The 23812-nt window shown below is 43.0% G+C and overlaps 1 protein-coding gene across 2 annotated transcripts; it reads left to right on the top strand.

Moving 5' to 3' along the window:
* The first annotated feature begins 4154 nt into the window (after window positions 1-4154).
* Window positions 4155-20766, top strand: XK (X-linked Kx blood group antigen, Kell and VPS13A binding protein). Of its 2 annotated transcripts, none has more exons than XM_072361633.1 (3): window positions 4155-4475; window positions 14695-14957; window positions 16854-20766. In XM_072361633.1, the coding sequence occupies exons 1-3, from the start codon at window positions 4231-4233 to the stop codon at window positions 17675-17677; spliced, it is 1332 nt and encodes a 443-aa protein (XP_072217734.1). In that variant the 5' UTR covers window positions 4155-4230; the 3' UTR covers window positions 17678-20766. The 2 variants fall into 2 exon arrangements, with proteins under 2 accessions (XP_072217734.1, XP_072217735.1); XM_072361634.1 differs by lacking the exon at window positions 4155-4475 and adding an exon at window positions 4834-4961.
* Window positions 20767-23812: the final 3046 nt, after the last annotated feature.

Here is a 23812-nt window from a genome sequence, read left to right as displayed (position 1 = left end):
ACTGACAATCAGAAATAAGGGGAATGGATCAACATCTCAAACCACGCATTTAAATTGTTCTGGGAGATATGCACAAATGAATGCAACTGAAGTGATCACTGTCATCACTACCCAGTGAAACTAAGTAATGCCACTTTGATGTTCTAGTAATAATTATATCAACATACAGGCAATATGACAAGTATATTGAATAGGTGTTGTGTTTTTTTTAATTCTATGGGATTCTTAGTGGTTTTTTTTTACCAACCTTAATGATTCTATTATTCCATGATTCTATGAAAAAAAAAAAAAATACAGGTAGGTATCTGATGTATTCAGAAACATACAGGTGCAGTGTGCTTAAGTGCAAACGTTCACGAGCAATCGGTCTTTTTTACTTACAGCATTATCTGCATATAGAGTTCATAGAATCATAGAATGACAAGGTTGGAAAGGACCTACAGGATCACGCAGTCCAACCGTCCTCCCATTACCATTGCTACCGCAAGCCACTAAGCCAGTTCTATAAACCAGATATAGCATCTGCCAACGTGCTGCATGTCTTATGAAAACAGAGAACAATTTTAGCATATGCATGCATTTTGAGGATATGTCCTTGTTACTTCTTCTGAAATTCTGACCTGTAAGATCCATGGACAGAGCGCATCTCTGAGGTCCGCCAAATAAATCTCAGGTGCAGTAATCTTCTCCTACAGAGACTGAATATTCACTGACATGAGTGCATATTGCAATGTGTAGGAAGTAGTTTATCAGGGGTAAGAATTGTTCTGTGGATTGTAAAGAGCATTCTTCCTGTGAAGAAATAACACAGACGAGCAATTGCTGGCTATCAGCAATCTTGCAATTGCTCTGAGAAGACATCTGACTTTATGTAATTATGTCCTGGATTAAGCAGTAAGCAGCATAAAGCCAAATTAAAAATAAATAAGAAAATGACCAAAAATCACAATACTGAGGGAACAACGTACTTCAAAGCCATAATCCAATAATGCTCAGGGCCCAAAACAATACAGCAATTTAAGGATGTGAACAGGCATTTTCCAAGAGAATAGCACAGTTCGATTCATTGCACAGACAGGGGTACAGTATGGGCTGTACTTAGCAGGTGGTTATGGCTGCCTTCATTGCCATCGTAGCAAAGTTACCATACGCTGAAAAAAATCTGCCTGTGAAGGAGTTGCCTGTAGCTAAACCTACTGCCTCCTCCTGTCATGTGATAGAATAAAAGTAATGTACACTATGGATGCTTAAACAGTTAAAAAAATACCCAGGAAACCAACATGCCCAAACTTTTTGACTTGTCTTTCACCTATTAAATTTTCTGATTAACTTGTATTGTCATTGGCATCACTGTTGGTCCTATATTCTATATATTTAAAAATCATACTCTGGAAAAAATCCAGTCATGAATAGCAGTCTGTCTGAAAGTACATAAGACGGTATCTTATCATCATCTTATCTTTAATGTGTACAAGGAAGTCTTTTGACATTGCTCATTGTGTACCCACTCAAAGAAAAGATGGAGGCATTTAGGTCAAGCACAGAAATACCAACTAAAATGGAAGAAAATTCCTTAAAACCCTACTTTGTCTAATGGTAAAATGTTATTTGAATGAAAGATAACTTTATAATGCAGTGATACTCATCAACACTACTGCATGTCTATACATAACCAGGTTGGACAGAGCTTTGGGCATCCAGATCTAATGGGAGATGTCCCTGCCCAAGGCAGAGCTGGAACAAGGCCGTCTTTAAGGCTCCTTCCAACCCAAACCTTCTGTCATTCATTCACACTACTCAGAAAATTTTATGTAGGAGTCCTGAATTGAATTATGTCACGTGAGTAGAAAACAAATCCTATTCAAATATTAATTTCTATTTCATATAGAAGAGAAAGACCGCCTGACCTGAAATTAAGCTCTGTTTTTGTCTTCATTACCATTACCACACAAAAGGAGAAAGCTTTCTAACCAAGGTGTAATTTTGCTAGTGATTTGACCTCACGTTCTCATTTTAGGGGCCAGATATGCAACCCACTGATGCTGGTGGTGAATCTCCATTTGATTTCAGGCATGCAGGGTTACATCCTTCCACATGTATGAAATTGGCACAAAACTGCATCATTCTGTGCCCCAAACCTGCAGACTTTCCTCAGTACAAGTCCCGTGGGATTACCGATACTTGCTCTTATGCTAAGAGGAAAGCCAGTGTACACGGGGTCCTGTCTGATAGCAATTTTATACCTGTTTTTGCTCAAAATGTCTGCTGTATGCATATATGCCAATACCAATAAGAAGTACAGGGAACTTCCATGGCATTACTGATAATGGGTGTTACTTTGTGTCCCGTTTCTGTTGGTAACACTTCACTATTCAATATATTCCAATACTCAGTGTTGATATCTCGAGTACATGCTACACCCCAGATTCATGTCTCACTGAAATAGCTATTCGCAGCCATACTGTCGTACAGTCCCTTTAGAATCAAGATTGATTTGATTCTTTAGAAATGCACCTTATTGTTTAAAAGCAGGACCCCTGCTCTTCTAATGTTTTAAACACTGTGATCTTACAGAATGTGTCTATTGTATTAGTTTTGTATTGTAGATTACGATAGAAGATAGATTTTATAGCTTTTTAAAAGCAGTGATAATACTAAGCTTCATAGTGGCAGAACAAACTGTGTATATCCATGATATTAATATTAAAGCTGTGATTATATTTTGCCTTAAATAAAAGCCCAACCTTGACCTGTATGTTTTTGCATTGGGTTCACTGTCTTCCATAGTGACGGCAGCTTTTCTTTCTGAAGCAGTAGTGACTCAGGGCTCCAAGACTTTCAGTGGTGGTGTGTTATCGCTGTTAATATAATTTGTCTGATAATGAGGTATTCAGGCTGCAGATGGGGATTCATCTGAGCTACCCCATGGTAATGTCACAGGAGATAACAGGAAATGGGCTGCTTTTGGCCTGGAGGTTAAAGCTTGTCACTTTGCTGTTTATTTCCACTTAGCTTCTGTCCCATTACACGGAGTAAGCATCACTGGTGTCCTCTCCAGAAAACCCCACCATTCCCAGTGAGGATCGCTAGAGCACTTAAATTATACAATCACTGAGTTGCCTTGAGTTCTAATGGACCCTTAAAAACCATCTGGTCCAATTCCCCTGCAATGAACAGGGACACCTACAGCTACATCATGGTGCCCAGAGCCCCATCCAGCCTGACCTTGGGTGTCTCCAGGGACAGAGCGTCCAGTGCCTCAGCACCAGTACTGCAAAAAACTTCTTCCATGTATCCAATCTAAATCTCCCCTCCTAGTTTGAAACTCCACGTCCTGTTGCCACAGGACTAAAGAGCCTGTTCCCTCCTTTCTCGCATCCCCCCTTTAGATACTGACAGGCCACTCTCAGGTCTCCCCGGAGACTTCTGCAGGCTGAACAGCACCAGCACTCCCAGCCTGATCTCACAGGGGAGGTGTTCAGCCCCTTTAAATCACCCAGTCTCACCCCTAATGAGGTTTCTCTGCTGCCATCAGCTGAGCTCAGCAGAGGTGAGTAATGGGGGTGCACAGTTGCCTGCGCAAAGGCAGTTCGAGAAACGTCCCAAACAAATTTTATTGGCACTTAAATCTGAGGACAACCTTAGTAGCACTAAGGAATATCAGCTGGTGTGCACACCTACCTATCAGTGTGCTCTCCATAATAAGCTAGTAGCATCTCAGACTCCATTATTTTGCCTTTCCTATGTACTTCTGCCAGTTCCCAGGTCTGTGGCAGGTCTGCAGTTACCTGTGAGCAGGCTGAGATGCAGGACCTGAGAGGGAGGCACCACAGCCAGCTGGGCGCGAACCAACTGCCCGCACCGAGATGCAGAGGGAAGTGGCAGTGGCTGAAGACCGACGCAGGCACCATCTGCCAGCCCAGCGGGACTCCCCAGCTTCGTGTAGTACCAGACACTCAGACTCAGGGTGATTCACTGCAAAGGCTTCTCCTGCCGTCCGGCTCACCTAGCTGGGCTCGGGTGGGGAAGGGCCCGTGCGGGGTCACGAACACCCATCCTCCGCCAGCTTCCAGCGCGCAGGGCCGGACCGCGCCTCTGCGGCCCGCGGCCCCCGCCCCCCTACGGCTGCAGGCGGCGGCTGCGGGCGCCGCTGCTCCCTCTAGCGGGCGCCGCCGGCACTCGGCTGGGAGCGCCGGGCCGCGGGGCGTGAGGCGGCTGTGGCGGGCGGCGATGAAATTCCCGGGCTCCGTCCTCATCTCCCTCGTCCTCTTCGTGGCCGAGACGGCGACCGCGCTGTGCCTGAGCGGCGCGTACCGGGCGGCGGGGGACCGCATGTGGCAGTGGCTGACGCTGCTCTTCGCCCTGCTGCCCTGCGCGCTGGTGCAGCTCAGTTTGGTCTTCATCCACCGCGACGTGAGCCGCGACCGGCCGCTGGTGCTGCTGCTGCACCTGCTGCAATTGGGGCCGCTCGTCAGGTCGGTGAGTGCCCTGAGGCCGCGTCTGCCCGGGGCTGCGGATGTGAGTGTGTGTGTATTTTCCTTATCTCTGCTCTTAACGTCCTGAGGCAGAGGGGCGCGGTGCTGCTGAGCTTCAGTAAACACTTACTTACCGGTGAGGAAAATAGGTTAAGTCCTTTCCGTGGCGCTGGTGGCAGCTCCTCCCCACAGAACCTCGTGGTGTTCCTCCTTCTTCCTTCCCTTCTTCCTTCCCTTCTTCCTTCCCTTCTTCCTTCCCTTCTTCCTTCCCTTCTTCCTTCCCTTCTTCCTTCCCTTCTTCCTTCCCTTCTTCCTTCCCTTCTTCCTTCCCTTCTTCCTTCCCTTCTTCCTTCCCTTCTTCCTTCCCTTCTTCCTTCCCTTCTTCCTTCCCTTCTTCCTTCCCTTCTTCCTTCCCTTCTTCCTTCCCTTCTTCCTTCCCTTCTGCACTGCGTTTATTTCTTGCCCACATGGCTTTTTGCAAATGAGGTAAGCTGTCCGATGGTTGTGTTTGCTCTCTGCTATGTTATCCCTATCAGCATGCTGTAAGGTTACATCCAAGAGATTAAAGATTCCTCCCTGAGCCTCTAATGCAAAACAGGGATAGTGAGGAGCCCTTCTGTGTGTGTGCTGGAAGTACTGGTAATGCTCTTCCGGAAAGTGAGTTTTTTTACCCCAAATGGAGAATTTTCAGCCTAAGTTCAACTTGTGATGGAAAAGATCCTTAAGGGGGAAAAAAACGCCAGGTGAAAAATTGCAAAGCTGGTGCAAACCTGTGACAAATCGTTTGCTGTGGGCTTTCATTTTAAATGCATGTTCAAATCTTGAAAAGGGGATTATATTATGTGTATATATATATATGTTAGGAGAGGTGTCCTCAACTTTTTGAAACTCCTCGACAGTGTGTTAACAGAAGGTTTGTTAAGCTCAAACTAACTTTTCCCAGCCAACTAGTGATAGGACAAGAGGGAATGGCCTTAAGTTGTGCCAGGGAGGTTCAATTTGGGGATCAGGAACAACTGCTCCTCAGTAAGAGCAGTGCTGCAGTGGCACAGGCTGCCCAGGGAGGTGGTGCAGTCACCGTCCCTGGAGGTGTTTCAGAGCCGTGTGGATGTGGCACTGAGGGACGTGGGCAGTGGGCATGGTGGGATGGGCTGGTGGTTGGACTGGGTGATCTTAGGGGTCTTTTCCAGCCTTAATGATTCTGTGATTGAAATAAAGGCAAGCAGCCTGAATATTGCAGAACATCTTTTACTTCACAAAAACGTTGGATTACTCTGTAACCCTGGTGGTTTGTTCTTGTTTATGTTTTGAAGAGATTGCTGAGTTATGGACTTGGTTTGACTTTAATTAGGAGCTACATTTTCAACAGAGTTCTCCAAGAACTAGGAACAGCAAAATACTTGGTTGTTTTTTGGAAAATGAGAGTGGAACCAAAGAGAAAGCAACCAGTAAAACAAAGGGGCTGATGGTGGTTTTTGTCCTTCTAAAACAGTTTCTTGAGGTCAAGACAGGAACAAACTAATGTCTTCTTGATCTGGGAGAAGCAAATAAAGGGCATGAACAGCAGCAACAAATTAGAGGGTTTTCTTTCTATCTCTGGAAAAGTCATAGACCTCTGTATCAGCCTTAACCAAGCCTGATTTCGCTTTCCCTTTCCTTATCTTTCATAGAAAATTCTTCCGTGTCAGTGAACTCCCAGATGCAGTCATTACTGTAAAAAAACAGTGGGCATCTGGAAGCCCTCTCATTTTCATGCAGGCTGCAGTGCATGTGAGTCACCAGCCCTGCACCTTCTCCAAGATTTTCTTGCTTCCATTCATAGAATCGCTAAGGCTGACCTTAATGATTCACCTCCAAGAACATCTATTCCTGTCATCCACCTGCCACTAATATTGCCCACTGAACCATGTCTCCAAGTGCTACATCTGTATCCTTTCCTTAAATACCTCCAGGTACAGCGACTCCACCACCTCCCTGGGCAGCCTGTTCCAGTGCTTCCCCATTCTTCCTGAGAAGAAATTGTTCCCTATATCCAACCTGAACCTCCGCTGGCACAACTTGAGGCCATTCCCTCTCATCCTATCTCTGTTACTTGGAAAAAGAGACCAACCCTCCCCTCGCCACAACCTCTTTTTAGGCAGAGTGTTAAGGTCTCCCCTGAGCCTTCTCTTCTCCAAACTAAACAATCCCAGTTCTTTCAGCCACTCCCCATAAAATCCTTCATCAGCTTCTCTGCCCTTTTCTGGACACATCCCAGAGCCTTGATGTCTTTCTTGTAGTGAGGAGTCCAAAACTGAATACAGCACTCAAGGTGCAGCCTCACCAATGCTGAGTACAGGGGGACAGTCACCTCTCTGCTCTTGCTGAATGCGCTATTTCTGATACAAGTCAGGATACCATTGAGCTGGGCACACCACTGGCTCACATTCAGCTGAGCATTGACTGACACTCTCAGATCCTTTTCTTCCATGCAGCTTCCCAGCCACTCTGCCCCAAGCCTGTAGTGTTGCTTGGGGTTGTTGTGGCCAAAGCACAGGAACCAGCACTTGGTCTTGTTGAACTTCATCCCATTGGCCTCAGCCCATCAATCCAGCCTGACCAGATCCCTTGGAAGGGCCATCCTATCCTCAGGCAGATCAGTGCCTCCCTCCAACTTGGTGTCACCTGCAAACTTACTGAGGGTGTACTCACTTCCATCATGCAAATCATCAATAAAGATATTAAACAGGACAGGAGATTCTCCTTAGCCCTCCTCTTACTAGTAATGTATTTGTAAAAACATTCTTTGTTTTCCTTTACCTCAGGGACCTCCTGAAGGCTTGGAGGTGTTCAGAAGTGTTGCAGTATGCTTGGGTCACTGTTCCCCAGCAGCTTACATGTTAGCCTGCCTCTCTAGACCCAGGATAACTGGAATAATGATGATTAATAAACAGAGGGCAGAATGATTGTGTCACTTGACATGCTTTCTTCTTGCAGAAGAACTCTACAAATTAAGGGAAGAGTTTGATAGGAAACAGCCTGTCTTTAGAATCATAAAGGTTGGAAAAGACCTCTAAGATCACTTAGTCCAATGGTGGCTCACCCCCACCATGCCTATTGCCCACGTCCCACAGTGCCACATCCACACGGCTCTTGAACACCTCCGGGAATGGAGACTCCACCACCTCCATGGGCAGCCTGTGCCACTGCAGCACTGCTCTTACTGAGAAGAAATTGTTCTCAGTATCCAAATTGAACCTCCATGGAGCAACTTAGCTTGAGAGAAATGCATCAACTTACTTGGATACAGCACAGAAGCATGGGAAGGTGAAGTCCTTGGTCTGAGAGGACAGTAAAGGTCTCTTTTTCCTCTTTCCCACCCAATCTCCTGCAACAAAATGCTGTTGTGTGTCAGAAGAGGAAACAAATCGCTTCCCATCAAGTGTACGTCAGTGCTGGGAATGCTGACATGTTTTCAGCGTGTAAAACATCACCTTTCCCTTATTTGCACAGTAGGCTTTCTGTCCTGTGTGGGCTGGAATGCACACAATGGGAGGGAATATCTAGAAGGAAAGCATTTAGCTGTATTATCATATCAATACAGCTTTTACCACTGCAAACTGAAGAGAAACAATGTCCCTGTGGACTTTTTGTCCCATCTGTGATGCTTTGAATGGAAGAGCCCTACCTGCTGCCTTGTTTCAGAAGGGCTTTTGGTTTGTTTACCTGTCTACCCAGCGTTGATTTGGTTGTTTTTGTTTTTTCTTCTCAAAGCTACTTACACCCAGTGGTCTCTAGGGGTCCCCAGCATGAAGCTTCACACCGTCGTCTGCGTTTGATCTCTTGTTAGCAGGAATCCTGCTCCTCACTGCCGCAGCTCTGCATCCTTTTTGGGAGTGCTGGGTTAAATTAATTCAAATAGGACCCACGAGCAGTAGAGCTGTCCAAGCTCTGCCCATTGGCAGCATCAGAAGGAAATGTTAAATAGCCTGGAGGCTGTGCAAGATGGTATAATTCAATAGAGAGCAGCCTGCTTTGGCAGGCTTTAAGGAGCTCACATTAGCTTTTTAACCATCTCGCTTGGATTTGTGAGATGATCCGGGTTGTTTAATGGTTTTCTGTTCAGACTCAAATACAGACAGCAGTGCACTGCTTTATAGATAACCTGTGCACGTGTGTGATTACTTCATGATCTTTTAAGTTGGACATCTTTCTCCATTTAAATTTAATTTTTAGAGGGAAAAAAACTGGAGAGCAGTATGAGAGTATCATGGTAGGAGAGAGAGCATATTTAGTTCAGCAAGCCAAATGGTCCAGATTAGTTTGAATCCTCAGCATGGCTGAGGATTCAAAACACATCTTCTTATGAAACCTTCTTCTGTGCCACCACCTTCCCCAGGCACCCACGCTCCACCTGTTCTGGAGGCACTCACTGTCCTGCACTGAAATTAGGGCACTTCACTCTTCCTGGAGAGGAGACTTGCCGCACCTGAACTGTTTGCTTGCCCTTTTGGAGTTCCTTCTCCCACTCCCCAAGAGGAACAGTTCCTTTATAAAGGCAAAGCAATATGTAAAGTGAAATTCCCAATGCCCTCTGTGGCTGGACTCTAATCTCCAGAGCCAGAAAGACTACTCGCAGTCGTTGGCTGCAGCAAGGTGACAGCAGATTTTTAGGTGCTGGGAAGGAGTCTTTCTGTTTGAGCTTGGTGCTACTTCTGAATGCTGCAATGCTCCTGGATGCTTAGGAAATCTTTGGACATTTTCTCTTGCCAGAGGAGTTTCTTTTACCATACAAAATAAACTACAACGTAACAGCTGATTTCAAATAACGGTCAATACCAATTAGGGATTCAATATGTTTTTCTTTTCTTCAGAAAAGACTGTGATGAGGTTGTTTTTTTGCTCACTGCTGGCTTCTCCTGGCCCAGGGGCTGTCTCTGTTCTGTGCCCATTTGGACAGCACCTAGGGCACCTGTTTCAAGATGTCAGGTGTTTCAGCAATTCTGGTAAATAATAACTGGATGTATTTTTGCTTGTGTATTGATCCACACTTGAGATTTTGTTTAAAGAACTCTTTGTGAAGAAACCACCGCTAACTTGTCTTCCCTTTTCTATTCAGTGAGTTAGTAACAGGTGAGGAGGTGAACAACAGAGTGCAGATTTTCAGCAAGTGAACGGTCAGTGCTGACGGTGTTGGTGCTATGATGTCGTAAGTCAGCTGGATATTGTCATTTCTTACTGTCTGACTTTCTGAAGACTAGAGTGACATATCAATAAGAGGCTCGTGGTGCCTCCTGAGGAAAAGGAAGAGGAAAGCTAAGTGGTTTCTGGTGTCTTGAAGTGCTTTGTTAGCTAAGTAGAGAGTCCTGCTCACAAGGAACGTGCAATTAGGAGCTGGTTCTATCTGCCAAATGAACTTAGGCTGGTCTCTTTTCAGTAGTGCGTGGGGACAGGACTAGGGGCAATGGGCTGAAACTCCAGCATAGGAAGTTCCGCACGAATGTGCGCAAGAACTTCTTTACGGTGAGGGTGACGGAGCACTGGAACAGGCTGCCCAGGGAGGTGGTGGAGTCTCCTTCTCTGGAGATATTCAAGACCCGCCTGGACGCCTACCTGTGCGACGTGGTGTAGGGAGCCTGCTTTGGCAGGGGGGTTGGACTCGATGATCTCTAGAGGTCCCTTCCAACCCCTACAATTCTGTGATTCTGTGATTCTGTGAACTTCTCTTGTGGAGAAAATGAATAGAAAGCAAATATGAAACAGATCCATATGTACAACACTGATGACTGTTTTTCCCAGAGTTTAATGGGATAAGGGTAAACACAAGACTTTTGATGGGATCAGACTTCGTTTCTAAAGGCACAAGGAGAATGACATGTATGCATATGTACCATGTGGACAGCAGCAAAAGAGAGAGAGGAGGAGGTTTATAACACTGCCAGAGGAGATGTTATGAACAAAGTTAGATTTTGGAGCTACAGGAAAATCAGGAAAGAATAAAGAAAATAATATAATAAGCTGCTGGTGGGCTGAAATTATCAGTCATTAATGCCTTGGGCACCTAATTCAGTAGTCTGGAATTAACTAAGCTATAGTTGCACAGGTATTGCTTCACACATGTTGTGCAATGTGTTATCCCTTGTGGGTGTTCTGTGACCTGCTTGGTAGTTCAGAATAGCGCAGGTCTAAAAAACTCTTTTCTGAAGGACTTCCATTGGCAGACAAGACTTTAGGAGAGCCAGCTAGCTCTAAACTTCACAACTGTTGATGCATCTCTCTCTTTTCCAGATGTGGTAAATATGCTTAGAGCCTCTTCAGGTTGGTTTTTTCTTTATCCTTGAGCAGACGCATTAGATGTCCAGGATACAATGAACAGAAAGTCAGTGCAGATGGAAGGTAGGATGATCAGTGAGGGGCAAATCTTTATTTGACACAGATAAGAAAATCTTTAGGAGCAATAAGTTTTTGCATACCTAGCTAAAGAAAATGAGTTTGTTAGAAATGGAGTTATCAGAGAAATCCATTTGTACAATGGTTGTGCGCGTACCTGGATAGACCTCTCAAATGGACGTTCGCTCTTAGAGCACTTGTTAAAGGTGGGAAGTTCCATATCTTCATTGCACACTCTTCATACCACTGTTGTTTTGCCTTTACTGAAAACCCACACATCCATGATTAAAAGAGGGAACAAGGTGCTCGTTCTCAGCAGGCATATAAGGACAGGATCATTCCTCCTACAGACTGTGTGGAAGATGAATGTGTTGGTGCTGAATCACTCTTTGCAGACACCATCAGTGTCCTTGAGAAAGTATAGCTGTTCCCTCTGCCAAGATTTGGCAGCAGGGAAGAAAGCAGCACATCTTTTTCTCATCTCTTAACTTTTGGTGAAGAATAGTTTTTTTATTTCTTATGTTGAAGTAATTTTAGCTAAGTTTATTTAATTTTAGCCTAGTCAGGGATGCTTAGGACTCTCCAAAGGACACTCATCCATTGCAGAAGGCCTTCAGCTGGGAAGTTTCACTGGGTGCAAAGCAATGAAAGCTGTAGGACAGGCTCAGAAGAAATAAATAGATTAGTCTTCACCAAAAGTTTCTGTAGAACTTGGAATCTCCCATTCCTTTTTCTCCTGAGCAGCAATGAGCAGTGAGCAATTGGGTCTCCTCTGGAGTTCCCCATTCTGAAGGAGACCTTTAAGCAGTTGCTCAGGCTGTAGCACAAGCTGGAGTCTTGAATGTATTTGTCATTGGCCCCAGAAAGCATGACCTCCAGAAACATTCCTGTTAGGATGGTTAGTGCTCAGGAAAAGATGAGCAACACTAGTTAGGTAATTTGAGTCCTTGTGCATGCCATTTTTATAGCTCCTTTATTCAGTTAAAGTCCCCTCTGTCTGTAAGGTGTGCTAGTCAGACCATTCATTTCACAGTGTACTGGAAATGCGTGCTTTCCTACATGGGTGTAAAATTTCCAATCACAAACATGGAACTCAGTGCACAGCTACTTAATACCTAGCTAATAAATAATAATCATGCTTCAAAACCCATCTTTATGTTGATCATAGTATTTACTGTAGCCACTAGTCCCATGAATCTTGTCACCTCTTTTATGGGATTACTGCATACTTGTTAGATGGGTCCCTAGTCTGTGTCTTGCTTCTAATCATGCGCTGCAAGACTTCAGAGGCTGATGCTGAGATCTCATTTTCCATAATAGCTTCAGACTGCCCTCAGCTCAGGATGAATAGATGGCTGTGAATACTAAGTGAGATATAAATGTTTGGGATCTTTCTTTCGGGACAAAATCAATTTGTTCTTTTCAGAATCCGTATTGAGTTCATAAGCCGTTGTTCTTTATTAATTTGTCACACTTTACTTTTGGCTGTACTGATTCTTTCACGTGGAATGAAGCTGGCAGGGATTTAGTTTAACAAGGGGACAATAGAAAGTCATCACTATGAATGGAGGCTCCAGTGCACCGGGCCCTTCACATAGCTTTAGTGATGAAGCTCAGTGAATTGAGGATAGTACTACAGGGTACTGAAGCTTCTCTCCATCTGGAGTAGCTGAAACTTGCTAGTGAGCCATTTAGGGGGGGGAAATGAATTTTTATCAGGGCTGCTTTTCAATTCAGTCTGTGAGCTGTCATAGATGCTGAATTGGCAATGGTTCTTGGGAAGAAGAAATGAAAAGAAAATGAAGTTAAAAGTAATAGTCTCAGGCAGGCATAACTCCATGCTTTGTAATTGTGAGATACTTCAAATAAAGCTTATCTTCTATTTATACATTACAATAACTCTTGGGTTTAATATGACCTACAGAAGACTCGGATATTGTATTCCAGCAGCTATTAATCCGTGAAGGCAACCAGGTGGAGTTGATGAACCTCAGTAAGGCACAATGGAAAGAAGATGGCTTTGTCCTCATCAGAGGATGATGCTTACAGAGCAGAAAATGACGATATACTTGTCCAGCCACAGGAGGAGCAGTGGCCAGAAGTGATGCCACAGAATGCCCTCACAGATGGGGTTTCCTCTCCCTTGAGGTTCTCTCTCAGCTGGGAGAGAGCTTCAGTGTAAGCCAGCCTTCATTAGTTGTGCAATTCTTTCTAATTTTGAAGCCTGTAGCAGTGTTAGGCATAAAAGACACAATATGTTCTGTCCACATTGGGTTTGGGAGATTTTTATTTTTTCAGTGTTCATTTCCATTTATCCATTATGTGCATAGGCTTCTCCACCACAGACCCTGTATCTTCAGGACCTTATGCAGAAAGAGAGCATTTCTTTTCCCTCTCTTTGCCTATACCTTAGTAGATACTTGCTTGTTAGTACTCCTCTGATAATGGTGACTGCTCCCCTGAGTGTTTCAGGTGCTGCTTGTTGCTGAAGCCCATCCTTGACACTTTCATATCACATAACTCTCTTAGAATTCTGTCTGTAAAATTGTTCTGGGTCTGAAAATGGTCATTGGAAGATGTTTCAGAAACTTTGAGAAATCTTTCTGAGGCTGTATTGTCTTCTTTGGTACTTGGGTTGACTTAATTGCCATCTCTGCAATAACACCTCCTTTTGTCCCTTTTCCGTTCTTTCCCTAACATATGGATTATTCTCCATGTGTGAGTAGAGGCAGCACGTAATAAAACTATGCTAAAACTATGTCTGATTTATGAAGAGGAATGTATGCACTGGCACTTTCTTGTCTTGGAAATTAATGTGTGACATTATGTAAACAAGGGGGTATGGTTCGCCTGTATTTAAAGAACAAGGAGATGCAGCAACTGTAAACACTGCATCTTCTTGGAATATTCTTGCAATACCGGCATTTATGTTCCTTAAATGTTGCAGTAAATCTAAGGAAACAGAAGGAATAAAGCTCCTATTTATATGTCTTCTTAAAATAGGCTAATATAAGTTGTGAGATGCTAAACTGCTTGTTCTCATTACTGCTGCCATTGCTTGTTGGCTCTTTTTTGGAACCACTGCTTGGAAAAGCAAGGTTTGAGACCAACTCTGTTTGCGGTGCTTGTACCCACTTGTACTCTGAGCCTCTCTCCAGTTTCTTGAGATGTTCTGCTTAGGGCAAAGATATGAGGAGTTTGATTGTTGTGTCACAGGTGTGTGCTTAACACTAGAAGACATGAATCCTTCTGCTTGAGTCCCATGTTGGGAATTTGTGAACATAGAATCATAGAATGACAAGGTTGGAAAGGACCTACAAGATCACCTAGTCCAACTGTCCTCCTGTTACCATAGCTACAACAAACCACTAAACCATCTCTCGTAGCTTCTCATCCAGATGCCTCTTGAACACTGCCAGGGATGGTGACTCCACCACCACCCTGAGCAGCCATTCCAGTGCCTGACCACTCTCTGAGAGAAAAAGATATTGGGGTGGATGACTGGTCTTAGAACTTTAATAGGACAGCAGAAGGCAAGGGTGGCTCACTGGAAGCAGCCAAACCTCTCATGTCCAAGTATGCCTAGTAGCAGCCCAAAGGACACTCCCAGATTCTTGCCCTCTCATCACAGTATGTTTTGCATAGCAAAATATGTCTTACTGCGAATGTATGAGAAGAGAAAAATATACAGTTTGCTCTGTAAAAAAAAAAAAAAGAAAAGAAAAAAAAAAAAAAAAAGAAGAAGATGACTTAATGGCTTAGTATGTGGTGGCTTAAGATACTAACTGGTGAGAAGACTTATGCTTTAATTCATGTTTTCCTGTTACTCTGTTTACTAACTTGCTTATAGGTGTGTGGAAGTCTTTTACATTTACTTCCATGCCGGCAGAGTTGAAGAGCCCTATGTCAGCATCACAAAGAAGCGACAGATGCCCAAGGACGGGTACTCAGAAGAAGTTGAGAAGGAAGTGGGCCAGGCTGAAGGCAAGCTGTGTACCCACAGGTCTGCATTCAGCAGGGCGTCTGTGATCCAGGCGTTCCTTGGCTCAGCACCGCAGCTCACGCTCCAGCTCTACATCTGCGTCCTGCAGCAGGAGATCACGGCTGCCAGAAGTAGGTAGAGCTGTTGTTTCCACCTTCATATTTTGGTGGGTGTCTTAGTTTCATTTGGAACAGAATTGTTTTCTTTAAGCTGTCTGGCATGATGCTATGTTTCGGTTCTAGGAGAAAAACAGTGTTGATAACAGACTGATGTTTACAGTTGCTGCTAAGCAGTGCTGTACAGAGCCAAGGCCATTCGCACCAAAGGGCCCAAGGAGCTGGGAAGGAGCAGAATCAGGACAGCTGACTTTAGCTGGCCAAAGGGATATTCCATACCACAGGACATCATGGGGAAGGAGTTATGAACAGGGTGGGAATTCATCTGCTTCTCTTCCACTGCTTGGGGGTCTAGCTGGGCATTGGTCGGGGATCAATTGCTTGTGCATCACTTTTTATATGCATTCAGATATATATACATATAGTCCTAACTGTTATCCCTTTTTCTATCTTAGTACATAGTTCTTTCTCTATGTTTATTTTTATTCCTCCCCCATCCCAATGGGAAGGGGAGCAGTGAGCAAAGGACTGTGTGGTTGCTGAGCCACCTCCCAGGTTAAATCACACCCTGTCCTTTAGCTAAAACTCTGTCTAACAAAGCAATGTTATGTCTTTCTCATGTAGTTCATGGCATACGTGAATTTCTCTGGATGATCAGATACTTGCAAGTGTCTGACATGCTCCAAAATTGTCATTTCTCTGTCTGCCAAGAATGTAAGATGAGGAGTAAAGACAGTTGCTAAAGTAAGATAAAGTCTGCAGGTTTGTGATAAAAACCATGAAGATAAAGCTTCAGTAACCATTTAGCATGAAGGGCATAGAAGTTATTTACACTGATAATCCCAAGAGGTGAAATTTCCTCCCATTTAAAAATGAAATTATTCAGGTGATTAAAAAAACATAATAGAGCACCTTTAACTTATCTGAATCATATAATTCTTATGAATTTAGTATGAATTCTTTATGGTTTTAGCTCACCTAGGGGAGAACTCATCCTCTTGCCATGTTCTGAAGTGAGGAAAAGACCAGGTCTTGAAAAGATTCAAGGTAACAGAAAAAAGTGGAGAGGTGCCTCCATGAATGAATTACACCTCTGACAAAAGTATCACTTTCTGGGAGTAGGAAGGAAGAAGAGCAATGCCATGTTTATAGGAGCTGTTAGAGGATTTTGGATTGTTCCAGAGGAAGCTGCTTTCCTTTATGAAATGTTACTTCTTGTTTTCTCGAGATAAGTAAAAGCCATAATATTGTCACTCTTCAGTATTTCCCTTTGTGGTTGCCTCAAACTGTCTTTATCACAGGCTTTAGAAGCAAGAAGTTTGTACTGGTGGTTTGGTGGCAGTACTGACCTGAATTACAGTATTAAACCAGAGTAAGCATGGGCTGGTTTGTATCCATTGAAAAGTGCCTTTTTCAAAGGCTTGAGTTAATAAGGCAAGTTTGAGATTGATTGCAACTCATCCCTAAAATGAAATTGGGTGGTAAGCTGAATATTTATCATCTTAGAAAGCAGAAGACAAGCTGAGTTCAAGAACAGAAGCACGCTTTATCCAGTGGGTGTGTGTGTTTATGTGTTTTGCTTGTTTTATGTGCTTTTGGTTTTTAAATTCTGAGAGCATTATTTTGGTTAATTAGCTCACAGAGGTTATTTGTTCTCTCACAGCTATCAAATGAATACAAAAATACCTCTATTTTTGTATTGGTGTTGAAAGTGTTTGTTTGAAGGTGTTGAAAGGAGCCACAGGAGTGGCTTTAGCCACAGTTGTGTTCTTGACTCCATTTAATTGCTCTTCTGCTTTTAGACAATGCTTTCTATTTTTTTTTCTACATTATACCCTACCAGGAATCCCCAGAAGTGCAATGAATACAACAACTCTGCACTATGGTGATGTTTGTCTTTTCTCTTTGTAGGTATTTTTATGGTCCTTTCTCTTCTGTCAATTGTATATGGCGCCTTACGCTGCAACATCTTGGCTATTAAGATTAAGTACGATGATTACGATGTCAGTGTGAAACCAGCTGCCTACCTCTGCATATTCATGTGGAGAAGCTTTGAGATTGCTACACGTGTTACAGTGTTGGTCCTTTTCAGCTCAGTACTTCAGATCTGGACTCTCCCTGTTGTGCTAGTGAACTTCTTTGGTTTTTTCTTTTATCCATGGATTCTTTTCTGGCAAAGCAAATCCCCATTTCCTGAGAACATAGAGAAGGCACTGAGCAGGGTCGGCACTACCATTGTCTTGTGCCTTCTTACCTTCTTGTATGCGGGCATTAATATGTTCTGCTGGTCAGCAGTGCAGGTGAAACTCAATGATCCTGACTTAATTAACAAATCCCAAAATTGGTACCGATTGACTGTGTATTATATGCTGAGATTCATCGAGAATGCATTCCTCCTGCTGATGTGGTACATCTATAAAACTGATATCTACTTATATGTCTGTGCCCCGTTGTTGGTCTTGCAGCTCCTGATAGCTTACTGTATGGCTATCCTCTTCATGTTGGTGTTCTACCAGTTCTGCCACCCATGCAAAAAACTGTTCTCATCCAGCATTACCGAAGGTTTGCTGTCCTGTTTCACGTTCTGCTTTGTTTGCAAGTCTCCCAAATCCTCCACCCTGACAGACAAGGCGGATTTGAAATCATCTGAAAATGCTGACGAGTCGCAGAGCAGTAACAAGACAATAGATTCTCCAAACGGGAATCTTCATCAAAGTGTTTCTTCCAATGCCTAGTTCAACTGGAAGCAAGTCTGTGCCTTTGGAATGTGGTAGATCAGCTGCTGGGAATGTTGGGCCTCATGGATATTGTATCTTGTGGATGGGATTTCTTTCCTGCAGGTGTACTCTGCATGACAAGTGACAAGCCTGCCTTGGTGGAAAACTTTGTGTTTGGGTATGTGTACCTGTCTGTGTATGGACATGGAGTGCAGTCATTGTTTGTAGACTTCTGTCTCAGATGTTTATTTTTGCACGTAGTTTTATTATCATGTGCCTATTTTGAGATCATTATAGAAGACATCCTTTAAAAACTATCCTGATTCTCATCCTACTCAGGAAATCTGAGGATTGAAGGAAACATGTTTTATTTCAGAAAGGATGTCATTATGGCATGTCACCCTCGCACAGTCACAAAGTATAGTCTTTGACTATAAATCAACTGTAGCTGTGGTCTGCTTTGATTGAATTGCAGACTACTTTACACTATAATCAATGTGGTAAAATAATACTTCTCTCTGTGGCATAAGAAATTAACTTCTACAATGCACAGTAAGCCTGGGTTGCCAAGAAAACAGCTAATTAGCTAGCGCTAATGCTGAAATGTGACTGTTACTGAGAGAGGACAGAGGGGTTATTGGCTTGTGCACTAATTTATTCTTCATGTTTGCTGCTTGTTACTAAGGGAATTAAGTTTAACACAGTAAGTGTAATGTTTCGAGCAGTTCAGTGTACTGACATCACTTAAATACTACTTCAGAGTCTGTGATACTCTGGTATTAAGGTGGCGTTCACTTCACATAGCTTGTGGTACCTTTGAGTTTGGTCGATAGTGTGAACTACTCAGCTAGGTGCTCTCTAAGAAATATCTCCAGTGAGTGATTCAGCCTTTCTTGAAATGTTGGCTTAGGTGACATGAATCATTCTCGGAAGGCCTATTACTTTGTGTTAGCCGTATGTCTTGACAGCTGATTTGACTGTCTGTCTCCATTTCAGATGGCTAAAGTTAGAAAAGACACGTGCTCTTCTGACTCTCGGAAGGGTTGGAGGGGCTGGTAGAACATGAAGCAGGTGCTTTTGAAATGAAGTCTTTTCTGACGCTGTATTGTAGCTGGGTTGGTATCAGTAGTGCAAACCCTCTGGAATCTTTTACCTCATAAGTACTACTGGCTTGAAGTCTGAAAGAAAGAAAAAGGAAGTTGTTGACTTTTTCTTCTATGCACTATATCACCACAAATGAAAGTGTTTCTGTATTTTGCAAATCACTGATAAAACTTTAGCAGGTGGATAACCAAGAACTACAATTTAGTGGAAATACAAATATATATATATATAACTGTATTTAGAAAGAGTAAGTGAAAGCTTTTTGCACTTTGGTTACTTAGCACTTTGAGTTCCTTCCGTACTTGACACGTTGTGACTACTGTTGAAAATAATTCATGACTGAAAGTACCTTCTTGTGCCTCAGCTTAACTTCAGTCCTGCTGTCATGGAGAATGTGAAGCTCTTCACTAGGGGTCACATCAACACCATTTTATTCGAGATGTCCTGTTGGGGTCTGAGGTCATTTGTGATGGGATTTCACACGAAGTACTGCAAAGAGCTGAGCTCTGTTTTTATGTTTTTGTTTGTTCACTGTACTGTAAATGAATGTCTTCTTCTGTTTTATAATCGAGTTATTTTTTTTCATTTTGCTTCACGTGTGTTATATCGTTAAATTATTGGTGGGTGATAATGTGAGCTATTGGTGTGAACCTACTGTAGGAACATAGCTCACCAGGAGGAAGGCACCAAATATCTCTGCTCTGGTTACTCTCTCTGAGGAGTGTTAGAATACTGAAGCAATTCCTTGAAAACACAACAGTATTTCTCTCTACTTCTATATATAAAGGTACTGTACAGTATTTCCACGTGCTTTTCTAAAGTATTTCAGATTATTATGTTTTTTTAATAGTGAGTTGAAGGAGCAATTGAAAACGTGGTCTCTTGCTTGCAAACCTGTGATGTCAGCACACAGGCAATTTTTGGGGTGTTCCTAGCTAGAACTGAATGTCTAATTCATGGATGATGATCAACAAATTACAGTCACTGCCTAACTACAGATGTACAAAGATGTAAAATTTTGGTCTTTGAGAACAAAGTGGTTTTTCTGTGTACAACTACTTTGGAGCTATAAAGAGGGCTCTGAGGTCTTTAAATGAGACTTCAGCACTGGTCCTGTTGTGAGTTTGCCATTTCAAAAGAGTGGGAACTTCACAAACCTCAGCTAGTGAAATATTTATGTTTCAGGTAAGTCAACAGTAGCAGAATTATGCATCTGGGAGTTCAGTACATGTATGTATGGGATACCATTTAACTTCACATACTAATGATGGATGCTAACGTGTATACATGTTTTTAGAGAATGTGCCATATTGCTTCCTATTTTTATAGCAGCATCCTCAAATGCATGCATAGAAACCTGAATATTTAAATCATTATGAGAAAAAGATTGTTTGGGCTATATTGCTGTTACATGGCTTTGCCTCAGCTGTGCAAAACAACCAAATGCAGCTTAAACACTCCATCAATATGAGTGCCATTGCTTTAGCTGTGCCTCATGTCTCCTCAGCATCAATTGCAGATTGACCAGCAGTATTGCTGCTCTGTGTATGCTCTGATCTTGTGGTGCTGATACTGCTGAATGGAGAGACAAAGATGTTCTGTTGCATTAAGACCAGTATTGTACAAACAAGCTTATGTTTCTAAAGTGTTCTATAATACAAGGAAATGCATTTTTTCCCCCCCAGAACAGTGATAATCTAGATAGCATTATTATTATTACACTCAGTGGCTGCACTGGAAGAAGGGTAGTATTAGCTAGGAAAGATATAAACGTTTGAATGAGTGATGTCTTAATGCAAGTTTACCATTGTTTTTAAGTGTTACAGGTGTATATGTCACTGAAAAGGTACAGGGCTAATGTTAAAAACTTCATTCACTTCAGTAGTCCTGAGTCACACAACGGATTACTCAGTAAGGATTGTTCATGTATATGAGTGTGCAAGATCTGGAACATGGGTTTTCTTTTATACTTGTAAAATAAAACATTAAAATGTTGGAACACAAACTTAAATTGTGTTGGTGTCCATTCTTAAAACAGGGCTTTCAGAAGTCCAAGCTAAAGGTTATGCTGTCAGCTGTTACCATGCAGAACAAAAGATGTTTTTATGCAAGTCTGACGGAATAATAATCTGATTGATTTGGGAGTTCTTCATCTAAAATCGGTGGTGCATCTAATGCTGATAGAGAACTCAGCATAAAATGTAGTATTTGGTTTAAGAGAACAGTGTCATACAGAACAAGGTTGGCATAAGTTATTTACTGTCACTCCTAGTCCCAGATTTGATCAACAGTTTATATATAAGGTTGTATGTGCACAATCAAATATATAATCTTAGTGAAGTTGACAAAGCTTACAATCAATCTAAGATTTGATCATAGCGAAGCTAGCAAAGCGTAAAACAAACATTTGTCACCTACTGAGGATCTGTATCAGCAAAGCATCTTGACATCAAGGTGTAAGGGATCTCTGTATAGGTGTAACCTTGAGGGTGCTCACTATTTAAGGGATAAGATGGTTGACTCATAGTCACAAGTTGCTCTTTAGGTGTGTGCTCATTTGGACTTCAGCTGTTGAACCAGGTGTCTGCCTCCAGTCAGTTCTTTCAGCCCCCCAGTTTGCGACAGATTTGTGGTCATTAATCTGTTTTAGCAAGAACGTTATCGGTACTGTTGCTCACTATCCATATGTGCAAGGTCTTAGGTACCAGGCCACACCAAAGGAGGGAGCTGAGGGAAGGAAGCGGGGGGGGAGGGGGGCGGGAAAAATAGGTTTGAAGTAATTTGCGATATCAGTTACCAAGAGGAGATATGCAAACTGATGCAATGATCCTACTGATAATTAAGGTTTCAATGGGAGTTATCTACTTGACTTTCTGTCTGACCTCTTAGTAAGCCAGGAGCTTTCTCTTTTAAGGCGTGTTAAAGCTCTGTAATCGCACTCAGTGATCCAGGTACCTGCTACTAGTGTTTGGGGGGAAAAATAAATTGGTTTATTTCCCCGTATTTCCTACGTTTGTTTTTTTTTCCATAGGAGCTGATGGTATCTGTCTGTCTGGGACTGGTAAAGAATGCATTGTCTCAGATCATCACGAGACGATCGAAACGCATTGTGGACAGTTTTACATTTGAAAGCATTTCTTTCTAGCTGTTTGCCTTTGAAGGGGAGGGCTTCAGAGTGTTTTCTAGCTGAAGACTTACCCTGGAAGCTAATGTTTCCAGCCTGATAGAGGAGACTGGGAGGTGATACCATTGTGCCCTGTGAAAGCAAGATACAAGCTGGCATCTCCTTGAGTCCTCCTCTCTCTGCCGATTTACATTCGCAAGGCATGGAAAACAGGGAAAAGAGTTCCTGTTGGGACCGGTTCCTGTTGGGACCCCTCCCCCCCCGAAGACAGAAGCTGTACGTTCGAAAGAGCGGCTCGACCGCTCTGGACTGTAAGAGTATGTACTTTTTGCCATAGTCGACAGCTTACCACCACAGCCTCGGACAACCCACGACTGCCAAAGATCAGCAGCACCAAGACATCTCTGGATCGAGAAGTGGTGAGCCGTTTTGCTTTGCTGTGTTTGTATATGTCCGTATGTCTCTCTTTCCCCAGTTTCTGTCTTTTCTCTTCTTTTACTCCACTCTTCGTAGTAGCCATTGCATAATATTGTCTTACCTGTAATGCTGCTCAGGAGACAGAAAAAAGATTGATCTCTCTCAAAACCCGCAGGGTGGGATGAGATACTAGTCTAAAACAGCAAACCATTTTCTGTTACTTCTTGCCTACTGAAAGGAGGCTTATGTGCCAAAGCAAACGGGATTTTGAGCTGAGATTTGTGCAAGGCAAGCATCACAGTGAATGTTTATAATCCAGTATTCTAAAATGCAGTTGAGGTGACTGACTCCAGTCACTCAGGAGGAATCACTGGAACATGAATACGTAGTACTTTGGTAGTGATGGTATCTGTAAGAAGGAGTTTAATGAAACTCTTTTGTCTCAGTCTCAACTTCACCTCAATACAGAAGTCAAAATGGAAGGTAGGTGCTTCCAAATCGCAACACAGAAATTTGCCGAATCAATTGCTTGTATAAACAGCTGTACAGCAACTGGACATACTAGAGAAAAGGAAAGAAGAGCTTTATCTTTTTCCAGATTTCTCACAGTCCTAAGGAAAATCTCTAGCTCCTGAAATTAAATTTTTTCATTAGTCTTGAGTGTCAGTATTCAGGTACAACAATTTCACCTTTCAGAATTGTAATTCAGCTGTGAATGCTTACTTGTGTAAATAGTTTTAACCACAGACTCACTTTAACGAATGAACAAAGATAAGCAGAGATAGATGCTAATTACCTGATGATGATTTCTACTATTCTTCTGAAATAACATCAGCATTGAAATGTTTTGGCCCAGAAGGTGGGATATGGTTTATTGAGCTGGAAACAGCCTGTCTGAAATGTATGTCCTGAGCCTTCACACTTCTTGCTGTTAAAAGTTTTTCATTTTGAAAGAAAACGAAGTGATGGGATAAATGTTACACGTCTTAACTTCTGGAAATTCTCAATAGCTCTTCTCATCTGATTAATGTGTCCCTGTGCATCCCGTTCCATGCCCACCGCCCTGTGGTGCAGCCCCTTTCCCTGCCCCCCAGCTGCCCCTCCCCTGGCACAGCTCCATGCCGTTCCCTCGGGCCCTGTCGCTGTCACACAGAGCAGAGCTCAGCGCTGCCCCTCCGCTCCCTCTGAGGAGCTGCAGCCGCCATCAGGCCTCCATCAGCTCCTCTGCTCTGCGCTGAGCAAATGCAGAGGCTTCAGCCACTCCTCACGTCTTATTCTCCAGACCTTGCACATCTTTGTGGCCTTCCTTTGGATGCTTATGTTTTATGCCCTTAATTTGTGGCACCCAAAACTGCACACAGTGCTCAAGGTGATGCTGTGCCAACATAGAGTCAGCCTGAACACTAGTTTGGCTTCTAATATGGAGGCTAAATATCAAAACAGCACCTTAGTATCAAGGTACCTAGCTACACTAGCTTTACTTTTCTTTATGTGTGGACTTCCTGCTC

Source organism: Excalfactoria chinensis, chromosome 1 (assembly GCF_039878825.1).
Source record: "Excalfactoria chinensis isolate bCotChi1 chromosome 1, bCotChi1.hap2, whole genome shotgun sequence".
NCBI lineage: Eukaryota > Metazoa > Chordata > Aves > Galliformes > Phasianidae > Excalfactoria > Excalfactoria chinensis.
The sequence above is the reverse complement of the archived record's forward strand: the minus strand, read 5'-3'. Positions and strand labels throughout refer to the sequence as shown.